The sequence below is a fragment of the Arachis ipaensis genome, chromosome B1 (assembly GCF_059453495.1).
Source record: "Arachis ipaensis isolate K30076 ecotype BB chromosome B1, ASM5945349v1, whole genome shotgun sequence".
Classification (NCBI taxonomy): domain Eukaryota; kingdom Viridiplantae; phylum Streptophyta; class Magnoliopsida; order Fabales; family Fabaceae; genus Arachis; species Arachis ipaensis.
In genome coordinates, this window is record NC_142436.1 from 5,544,897 (window position 1) to 5,556,698 (window position 11,802).

The following is an 11,802-nucleotide window of genomic DNA, read 5'->3' on the forward strand; positions in this document are numbered from 1 at the left end:
TTTTTTTGAAGATATTTTTTAATTTTTAAAATTTAATACATATAATTGATTAAATCGTGTTATTTTTATCAAAATTAAGCCGAACAAATTAATTTGACCAAAAAAATGTTGAATCAAATTTTAAATTAGTCTAAATTAATATTACTTTTTATAAAAATAACTACAATATCCAAAATGACTAAAATACTCTTATTATATATATTAATTTTGAGAATCTTAAATTCTAGTCTTTTTTTAAAAATCCTAAATTCTAGTCATTTTCTTCTCTGATGTCATAAGGTTAAAATTTAAAGTATATAATATTTCTATTATATATATATATATATATATATATATATATATATATTAGTTATTTTTTAGGGTTAAGTACTGTTTTGGTCCCAAAAATTTAGCGCCAGAATCGAACCCATTCCTCATCTGATTTTCGATTTAGAATTGTTTTTAACGTTTTTTTTTTCATATTAAAATCGTCTTTTTAATTATTAAAAAATATATTTTTTTAATATTTTTATCTAAATGCCTGTAAATAATTTATTTCACAAGCATCAAGCGACAAAATTAAGAAAACCATCAAGTTGAATTCTATAGAGTGAATCTTTCATTTTAAAAGAGATACTAAAGAGATTAATTACTATTGCATTAATAAAATCTAAAATATGTTTTTAATGTTTTATTGATAGACGAAATTATTTATGTTATTTTCTAGAGTAAAACACAAAGAATCTTTACTCTCAAAGTATTATTTAAAAAAATTTAAAATAAGGTACTATAATTTTATGAATTTTATTATCTTGTGTCTTAAACATATATATTAAAATTACAAATTAATTTTTTATTAAAAATATAAAAAAGTATTTTTTAATATATTTATTTAATATTTATTAAAAAATTTAAAATTTTATTATTAGTAATTTTATTATATGTCCCAAAAGTATATATTAAATAAATTCTAATTTTATTAAGGATTTTTTTAAAATAAACTTTTTTTAGTACATGTATGAAGATAGAAAGTGAAAGAGAAAATGGTAACAATTTAAAGAATCAAAATTAATTTAATAAATATGAACATCAAAGCTTTAAACTAGACACCAACAAATGGAAGCTTGAAACTATTTTAAAGACTAATAATAAATGTCAAAGTCATCTAAAAGAAAATAAGTTGATATTCGGATAATAATAAATTTTAAAAATAAATTATTTCTTAAGTTTTTGATTTATAGATATTTAAATTTTTAAATATTTAAAAATATATTTAAGTTTTTGATATTTTTAAAATTTAGACACATTAAATTTTGAGTTTAATTTATTCTATTTTAAAAATATTTTTACATATGTATCCGTATTGACCTAATTAATACAATTAAAAGGACATTTAATTTTAATTTCTCTAAAATTTAAATATCTACAAATTAAAAGATGAAAAATTTATTTATCTTCTTCTCAAAATTTCAATACTCTAATCTAATTGGACCATTGCCACCGCCATAGCCGGTCACGAACCCATGATATTTTTTCTCACTCTTCTCGGTTCTCTCTCACGGTCTCACCCTCATTACTCTCTCATATAAATACCAGTTCAGCTTCCTCTCATCTTACTGAAACACAGAAGTGGCAACCACTATTGCGCTTCTTCTCCGCTGCCGTACGTCGGAAAATCTTGGCCGGCGAGAAAAAAGAAAAAGAGATTCCAAGAAAAGAAAATAAAAACCAGACCCAAACAAACCGCAACATTAACCCGAAAATTCAGCTCCTCACACAAATGACAAGTGAGTAAATTAAATCAACACTATCTCTCTTCATTTTCCACTAGTGTCCCTCGGATCTCGCTTCTTTTTCTTTGTTTCTCGAGTCCCGTTCAAAGATCCGATTTTCATGCCTACAGTCATCATTAGCCATGAAAATTATGCGTTCATTATTTACTTATTTTTTAATTAAAAAAAGAAAAAAAATTGAACGCTGTTTCTTTTTTTATATAAATATTTCATTTGTGCTGTCCCCATGAAAGCGCGTTTCCAATTATAAATCTGCTTTGTTGGTTTTTCAGGTTGGAGTGCTGTTGTTGAATGGCAGAAAGAAAAAAACTAACAAGAAAAGAAAGTTTGTTATGAACAGGTGTTTGAGCAAAGCTTCTTCTTCGTCTTTTCCAACACTGATTCTTATTCTCATCCTCATTCTCTTTTTATAAAAATACCTCTTTCTTTTATTTCTTTTTGAGTTCAATCTCTTTTCTCTCTGTGACATAATCATGGGAGGATTGAAGGTTGTTACTCCCTGTTTGCAATGGTCATTACCTCATTATTCCCCTTCTTCTTCTCCTTCCTCTTGTTCTCAAACCCTAGCTTCTGCGATTTCATCCCCTTCTTATGTATATTCCTATGCTTCGTCAAAACGACGCAGTTTCAATCCTTCCCTATCGTGCCGATTCGTCCACCCTTGCACACTCTTCAAAACCACGTCGTTTCTCCACAGGTCTCGATCCTTAGATTTTCACAATCACCTCTTCTCGACCAACACCAGAACACCGATCAGAAGATCCTGTAGCGCGAGCTTAGATTCCTTCTCCGACGAGGAATTCGCTAAGAAGATCGAAGACTTGACCCTCGGGTTTCAGCTCAACGAAGACGATTCAGATTCGGACGGCACTTCTTCTCCAACCTCGTCCTCGAATTTCGTGAATGGGCAGAGCATCCCGGAGCCGCCGTGGATGGTGTCCGGCGGTGGAGAGGAGATAATCATTCCGGCGAACATAGAGCGGAAAGCGAACAGCGTGGAGCTTCCGTTCTCATTGAGGATCATCAAGAAGAAGCTCCAATGGAAGGAAGGTTTTAGGGAGGCAGGTGAATCCGCGTGCTGTTCGGTGAAGAAAGCGTTCTCTTCTATGGTGTTCATCATTCGAGAGCTCCATAGCTACACCCTCCAGATGAGAGAGACTCTCTGCTACCAAGACCTACAAGGAATCCTCGAGAGGGTACAAACGGAAATGCACGCTTCCTTCGTTTGGCTCTTCCAGCAAGTGTTCTCACACACCCCTACTCTCATGGTTTATGTCATGATCTTGCTCGCCAATTTCACCGTTCATTCCATGGGACACAACGCCGCCGTCATGGCCGCCGTGAATCCACCTACGCTGACCATGGAGATGGAAGAAGAGGAGTCTGTCAGTGATAATCAGAGCGGATTTGATTCCTCTGCGGTAAAGACATTCACCGTGTCATCATCTAACGGGAAGAAAACGACTTCCGTTGGTGGCGGAAACGGTGGCGGAGGGAAATTCCGACCAGCGGCGAACGGAACCGACGGGGAAGGCCGGTCTGACCGGTCGGACCGGCACCAGGGAACGGTTTTCCCTGACGGTTTGACGTCGTCGCAGTCTCAGGTTTACAGAACAGGGGAGAGCAATAACAATAATAATAATAATGCGGAGTCTTCGTCAGTGGAGGAGGAAGAAGAGGAGCTGTGGAGTTCGATGGTGGAGGAAGCTTCTAGAATGGAGGATGTGAATCGTGACTCGATGAAACAGTTCGTTTCGCCCGTAAAAGCCAAGATGGAGAGTGATGACTATGCTGAGTATCTGAGAACGGAGTTGGTTTACCAAACGGGCTTGTCTAAGGAACCAAACAACTCTCTTCTTCTCTCAAACTATGCTCAGTTCCTCTACCTCGTTGCACATGATTACGACAGGTGAATTTTCCTTTTTTTTTTTCTTTTTCAAAAAATTCTTCACTTTTATTTGCTAATTTTGCTTGCCATGGCATAAGTATTCTAGTTTCTAGTATTATTATTATTATTCCCGTAGTAATGTTTTGGTAAAAGTCGAAATTCACATGCATAGAGTCTCCATCATTGGTAAAAATATATTTATTAAAGTTATATATGACTACTTGAAAGTCCATAAAAATTAACTCGTCATGTGTTTCTTGCTTTGTTAAAAGAAAATGGAAAGCCAGATTTTACAAAAATATATTTGATTATTGTATGTTGTGGTAATAATATACTCTTGTAGGACTGACTAATTTATGATTTTGTTTTTATATGAATTATGTGTGTGTTACCAAAGAGGTCGTTCTAGGTAGGAGCAGCGAAAGCATATTCTAATTCATCGTCAAAAATATATTAAAACCCAAACTGAAAAAAAATTAGGGGGATAAAAAAGACAATGAGGTTTTTGATTTGTCCAAGTTTGAATCTTGATAGAAGAGTATGCGGTGTATTTACCCTGCACCACAGGTTCATGAGCAGGATCTATATATTTCGGTATCTGTCATCTTCCGCGCGTGATAGTCACGTGCATCACAAATGATCTCACACGGAACTTTGTTGACTTTGACTTTTTAATAATTTTTTGGTTTAGACTTTACTCTGTAATTTACACTAGTATTTAAATCTGTACATGGCTATAATATGCCTATAAGGAAAACTATCACAGACAGCACATAATAATAAATTGCTTAGTAACGTAATGAAAGAAATATCCTTGAAATTGAGTAGTTTGGCATTGCAATTTTCATGTGAAAAGTGGTTAAAATTGATGTTGACATTTTGGTCCTGTTCTTTGAATTATTTCACCAGAGCGGAAGAATACTTCAAGAAGGCAATAGGGGTTGAACCTCGTGACCCAGAGGCATTTAATAAGTACGCAACGTTTCTATGGAAAGTGAAGAATGATTTGTGGGCTGCAGAAGAGACTTATTTGGAAGCAATTTCAGCTGAGCCTTCAAACTCTTTCTATGCCGCTGATTATGCTCATTTCCTATGGAACACTGGTGGGGAAGACACTTGTTACCCTTTGTCATCTGATGCCTCCCAAGAACTTTAATTGGAATAAATATCTCAAGAAGAAGAAAAAAAAATAAATTGTAAAAGAATATAGAGAAAATAAGGGAAAAAAATTTTCAAAGCAAAATAAAAAAGAAAAGTTTTGTAGGCTATGTTTTGTTCTAAATTTTTTTATTGAGTTGAGGGAAATAGGAGAGGTGGGGGTTTGTTTTGTTATATAACTCTTTGTAATTATAATTGTACATAAGTCTTTTTACAATGGCTCATTTTGAGCTTATTGGGTCACATTTTGTGCAATCGAATGTGCAATTATAATTATAATTAGTTATGTGATTTTGATGGAGAAGATGGTGGCTGTGAGGTGGCGTTTTGGAGAGGCAAGAGGATGCATGGATTGTGTTGTTGAAATATTTAATTTTGGCTTGGTAAGTTGGCAATAAACGGCACTGCGTTTCATATGGAAAGATGAAGGGTGGAGTGTGAAAGGGGAAATGGGACCTTTCACCTTTGGCTCTCTCAAAATGTGTTGATAAGGTTTATGCTTCGTTGGATGTCATTGAAGCAGGATTTGCTTTTTGCACATATTTAATCACACTAATGTTTCTTATCTTTGTTTTGTTCACACTTCACATACTTAGTGTAATGATGTTTAATCACATGGCAAATTGTAATTAATCCTTCCTTGTTAATGTGATGCCGTTTTTGGATATGATTTTCTTTCTCTCAATATTAAAATGATTTTTTCGATTTTCAATACGAGGCTTGAATTTCACGTGGGTTATTTTCAATATGCCGTATGATTATTAATTATTTTTTGTACTGATCTCATATTGCTTATGTAAGCGATGTTACTGGATTCTCTCTGGACAAATTCTTAGTGGGTCTAGTCTTTGATAGTTTTCTTTATGCTCAATTTATTGAATGATGATGGAGAGGGATAAAGAAAAAGAATATGTGCTGGATGAAAGAAAGGCTAGAATTTGAGTAAGGGATTTATTGGACATAATTATTAATTACAAACATTTTTTATTTTGCATATGATATAATATTACGATTTTGCTCTGATTTCTTCCTTCTTCACTAATCAATAATGATGTTATATATGTGGTCGGGGTACCAATTCCTCCTTTTTGCACGTTTCTTTTGTTATTGCTGGATTATATTTCAATTTGATGATATATATGACAAAATATTTTCTAGTAGGTTACTTGAGGGTTAATGTGGAAATGTCAGCCATCTGAAAAGAAGTTTCCGAATAAAGAGCAAAGTAGGTCACATAATTCTTAATAAATAGTTTAGAATTCAAATTAAAAACTATTGAAAATATTTCTATGTTCACTTAAAAAAAATCAAATGACTTTTTTTATTTTAATTTTGAGATTTTTTTCGAAAATAAAAAAAAATAATTAATTCTCAAAACAAGATTTTTGAACTTTAATTTTTAGAATACGATTTTTTTTTTTTTTTGCATTAAGGGCAAGTTCGCCACACCCCCGACGAACTCTAGGCTGAATTCAGCAGAGTATATAAACGTGGGGCCATTTTCATTTGTCGCTTTCCTTCCAAATCTCTCATCCAAATTCACTTTGTTCCTTCTTCACTTGTGATAGTCATATTCTTCTGTATGAGATTTTCTGTCTTTCGACACCCGTGAAGTTCGTTATCCACGACATCGTCAGTTTCAGGCCAGTAAATAATATGTTAGTTAAACTTACCGTTTACATGTTAGTTAAAGTTACTGTTTAGTGGTTGCATGTTAGTTAGAGTTACAGATTTACTGTTTACATGTTAGTTAGGTTTTTTATGTTATTGTTTTCAAGTACGGTTGCTGTTTGTTGTTTATAACATGTTAGTCAGTATAGGTAGTTTAAGTTGTGAATTAGAAGGTAATTAGTGGAATAATTAGTTAGGTTAGGTTAGATTAAAAAGAAACATGATTAGTAAAATTTAGGGTTCAATTAGTTATTCATTAGGGTTGTTTAGGGTGTTAGTTGACGGCCTCATGTAGTTGGGTTAAAATTAGTAAGTTTATAAACTGATTAAGAAGTAAGGTAGACAATTAGTAGGTTTAAATATGTTTTTTAAGAATTTAGTTAATGTGAAAGAAACTGAGTTTAGTATAATTTTATTTTACTAGAGTGTGGTTAGATGGAGCAGTAGTTATTGGGCTACGAGGATACGCTTTACAGATTGGATCAGGTTGAGCACATTGCTGGCAGACTTGATCGAGTGGTATACTTTTATTACTGTTGTTTATTGTATTGTAATTAATAAACAGTAAATTTGTTATTTTATGTGTTCACCATCTTTTTTTTTTTCGTGTGGTAGGCACCTCGGATCTTGCGCACCAGACGGAATTTGATAAGATAGCCGTCGGAGCATATTAGGCCATATCTCAAACGAATCGGGTTTGAGTATGTGGCGTATATGGTTGAGTTCGAGCACGACTGGCCATTGGCCTCGGCGTTGATAGAGAGGTGGAGGCCTAAGTCCCACACGTTTCATCTACCATGTGGGGAGATGACTATCACCCTGCAGGACGTGGCCCATCAGTTGGGACTCAGGATCGACGGTGATCTTGTTAGCGGATGCATAGTTGGTTAGGAGCAGCACCATCAGAGATGGTCCATTGAGGACTTCTGCCAGCAGCTACTGGGTGCTGTTCCTGGCCCAGATGACAGACAGTCATAGATCAAGTGGACTGTGAAGCTCACATGGTTCCACAACACGATATGCAGAGAGCTGGAGCAGGACGCCACTGAGGAGCACTTGTTGAGGTACACGAGAGGGTATATCATGCAGTTGATTGGGGGTATCCTATTCCCAGATGCATCTGACTTTTGGGTGCATATCTGGTGGCTCCCCCTCCTAGAGGACCTTGGCACATGTGGCGGGTTATCATGGGACTCGGCTGTGCTGGCATGGCTGTACCGCCAGATGTACCGTGCCACGAAGCATGGTCAGTGCAATTTGGGTGGTTGCGTCAGCTTGTTGCTGTCCTGGGCCTATCACCATATTCCGCTATTATGGCCCGATGGATTTGCAAGTCCTATGCGTGTGACGGACTTGATGACACAAGCCGCACCTCTTCTCCCTGTTATGCTCAACGTCATCCATGTTGTTACGAATCCTGGAGCTGACGGGGCGACCTCTCTTGACTCTCATCATTCGTGGGTTGGGCTGAATACGGGGCCCGTCATAGGATGACCAATCTTCCTCGTGACTTATGGGTCAAAATTCTGATCTATAAACATTAAAGACCGACTCCATGCGATACACAGGATGTACAAACCGCTTCCAATCTAGTCTTGCATGAGAGCAAGCTGCAAAGACGTGACGGCAAGGAAGATGAAGAGCCTGAAAATACCCACAGTCACATTTACCCTCATCAAGTAGCACTTGGTAATTCTGTTGTCTGGACCCAGGCACGGCTGCTAACTCTTCAACCGTGAAGTTAATCCTCGACAGATCAAACTGGTAAACATTCATAGTGTTGACGTGCTTCGAGTTGAATTCAATGGCCTTCATAAACGTCTGTGAGAATTCAGCACCGACTTGAAGTTGGGCAAGGGCCTCTGAACCCTTCCTGCCAAAAAGTTCACCCAAATGGAAATAACTTGACTTAACAAGAGCCGTGATTGGCAAATTACGAGAACCTTTCATGACAGCGTTAATGAACTCGAAGATATTTGTCGTCATGTGACTAAATCGACGACCTTCATCTGCATACTGCACCCACTGTAACCGAGACATTTCTTCAAGCCAATTTGTGATTGCTACATTTTCGCCCCTCAAACGGCAAAAATAATGAGCGAACTCACGCTGCGACTTCGAATACGCTGCGTTAATCATAATCTTCTTCAACTCCTTGTTTTTGAAGTAAGTAATGAAGTTTGCAACGATGTGTCTTGTACAAAAGGCTTGGAAGGCATGAGGTGGTTTCCATAAACTTCCCTTAGCATTCAGCGCACCATCAATTGATTTGTGTCTGTCTGAAATCACTAAGACGCCGGGTTGTGGTGTCACATGCTGCCGCATATACGAAAGAAAGAACGACCAAGCCTCCTTCGTCTCACCCTCAACAATGGCAAAATGTTTGCATTGTCATATTGAGCAATGGCCATTAGCAACGTCCCACCATATTTACCATATAAGTGGGTGCCATCGATGAAAATAAGTGACTTGCAATGCTTGAAAGCCTCAACACACGGTGAAAACGTCCAAAAAACCCGATGAAACATGACAGTGTCGGTTGAACCAGGCCAAAGCTGTGTCACAAGTTGTACCCAAGTACCTAAAGACACATCAACAATTAGCACAAATAAATGGTGACTTCTTGTATAGAAAATAACCACAATGAAATTAATCTTACCGAGTAAGTACATATGCATAGCGAATAACCAATGAGGAAGCTCGTTGTAGGACTCCTCCCAATCGCTATATATTTTAGCAACGACTTTCTGTTTTGCAAGTCAAACCTTTTCTATAGGACGCCTTGTAACCGAAGTTACTCTCCACACCTCCTTGCAGAAACCTGATGCTGATTGTTGGATCTGCTTTAACCATTGCGAAAATGTGTTGGGCAATCACCTTCGAATCCAACCTACGATGGTCTTGTTCCATCGATGTTTGCATGTAAGTATGAGTACCAGTGTATCTCCTAACCTCCTATTTTTCTTACTTTCGACGATATTATATGAGAATGCTCCAAGAACAACCGGGCCCAAACTGGATACATTGTACATTATACTTCAACTGGTCACTCTCCACTATTTTATACTCCGCGTCCTTTCTGATGTTGTACCTCTTAACTGCCAACATGACTTCTTCCTTGTTCTGAAATTGTTGTCCAACCTCGAACTCATTGCTTGGATCCTCTTCGGGGCCTCTCTGGGAAAACGACCAATCCAAAGTCATTGCATCGAGATTCAACCTGGAGAAGTGATCCGGCCGGTCATATGGTCGATAAATCACAGGCTATGTCAGAGCAATTTGTGTGTCACCATAGTAGTTCATCTCTTCTTCCTCGTCTCCATCATCAGAAATTTATGTTGGTTCATCATCAGCATCGTCTCCGTCATTAGGGTTAACTTCATACTGATCCATCATCGGATCCCTAATAGCAGAACCCTCATGACTTTCAACATCATCATCCATCATGTTAGCATTATGAACTTCAATATTAGACCCATCTTGACTACCTTTAGGTGGCATATTTAGATCGATCATCGTCCTTTTAATATTTCGTATAACAGCTCCACTCAACAGACTATCGTTGATGGTATCTGCAGATGATCCTCGGCCACCCAACCCAACTCAACAGACTATCGTTGACTCCGGTATCATATAGATAATTATCGGTTGGCCAGATCTAAAAACGATAGAACATTCTTCATCTTATACTATTTCACCATCATAATGAATGGATAACAATGGATTCATTGGCATTGTAGAGAAAAAAAAATGTCTAGAATGAGAACGAAGGTAGAAAATGAAATTGTGGTTTTGAGCTCCGTTCTCCATCAGACATGCTTTTATTTTAGAAACTCAACCTAGAGTTTGTTGGGAGTATGACGAATTTGTCCTTAATGCAAAGAAAAAAAATCGTATTCTAAAAATTAAAGTTTAAAAATTTTGTTTGAAAATTTAATTATTTTTTTATTTTATTTTTAAAAAAAAAATCCTTAGTTACTAATATAAAAATCTAACGGTTTAAACGTATTCTTGTCATTAGTTTCTCGTAATTAAAATCTGTTTGATAAACATTTTATTTTCTATAAATAGCTTATTAAAACTAACTTTTGAAACATAACATTTTAAATATTATAATATTTATATTTATATTTAATAAATTAAATTAAATTTATTTTTTAATAAACATAAATAACAATATTTATGTCTAGTAAAATAAATTTAAAAACGTTAAAAAATTATAATAAATATAAATATGAAAATACATTTGAATATTTATTAATATATATAAAATATTAAATTATTTAATTTGGTAAATACAAACTAACTTTATAAAATATTTTAATTTTTCAAAACTGTAAGATACAAGCACTTCTCAAAATTTTTTTTATTAAACTAACACTTAATTATTCCTCTTGCTTGTCTTTTCCAAACTTTCTATCTTATTATTGTTAGAAAATTATTTGATTTCCTAACTTATTTGTGCGCAATACATATATTAATTATAATAATAAATTATACTATTTTAAATTAAATGACTTATATAATGATGATCTCATTTATTGTTTTAAATGCTAATTGAATAAGTCATTATTACTTTTGATTTGGAATTAAATGAGAATAAAACCAGATATTATCTTTTGTTCCTTAGATAATTATCTTTTTGGATTTTAGATATATTATCTTTTGGGCTTTAGATACTATTTTATTTGGGCTTAAGGGTTTAATGGGTGCCATGCTCAAATATAAATAGACCTTCAAGGTTTCGGTCCCCAATATATCAAATCCGCTTTTGTTACTCTTTCCCCATCAAAAGATTTGCAGTTCAGCCACCTAGGAATACAGAAGGCTTTGGTTGAGGAAGATTGAAATAACCACAAGATCCAAAATCTTCCGGTCGTATGATTTATGTTTATGAATTCAGGTACGCTTCCGCATTCGAGTATGATATATATTTTTGATGATTCAATATGGATGATCTGGGTTAATAAAATTATTTATTCCAACAAGTGGTATCAGAGCCATTCATAATTTGATCATCGAAAATATTTAGTTTTATTTTCTATTAAATCAATATATGGATCGATGTATATATGTTACTCCTTACATTATGATACTGGATATATAAAAATATACACATGAATGTAGGGTTAACTACCAAAAATGCCCCCGAATTATTCAAACGCTGACAAAAATGCACTCGAATTTTATTATCGACAAAAATGCCTTCAAATAATTTAAAAACATAACAACAATACCCAACAGTAAATATATATTTTCAAAAAATACCTTAGAGATTGAATTTTGATATAATTTTTTGCAAGCATGATTATA

The 11,802-nt window shown here is 34.9% G+C and overlaps 2 protein-coding genes across 2 annotated transcripts; one reads left to right on the forward strand and one right to left on the reverse strand.

Moving 5' to 3' along the window:
• Window positions 1–1,458: 1,458 nt before the first annotated feature.
• Window positions 1,459–5,483, forward strand: LOC107607942 (Tetratricopeptide repeat (TPR)-like superfamily protein). Its single transcript, XM_016309858.3, has 3 exons — window positions 1,459–1,766; window positions 2,045–3,681; window positions 4,570–5,483. The coding sequence occupies exons 2-3, from the start codon at window positions 2,246–2,248 to the stop codon at window positions 4,814–4,816; spliced, it is 1,683 nt and encodes a 560-aa protein (XP_016165344.1). The 5' UTR covers window positions 1,459–1,766; window positions 2,045–2,245; the 3' UTR covers window positions 4,817–5,483.
• A 2,524-nt stretch (window positions 5,484–8,007) lies between these two features.
• Window positions 8,008–9,399, reverse strand: LOC107644915 (uncharacterized). Its single transcript, XM_016348873.1, has 3 exons — window positions 9,255–9,399; window positions 8,853–9,070; window positions 8,008–8,805 (listed from the first exon to the last, which is right to left on the reverse strand). The coding sequence occupies exons 1-3, from the start codon at window positions 9,397–9,399 to the stop codon at window positions 8,008–8,010; spliced, it is 1,161 nt and encodes a 386-aa protein (XP_016204359.1).
• Window positions 9,400–11,802: the final 2,403 nt, after the last annotated feature.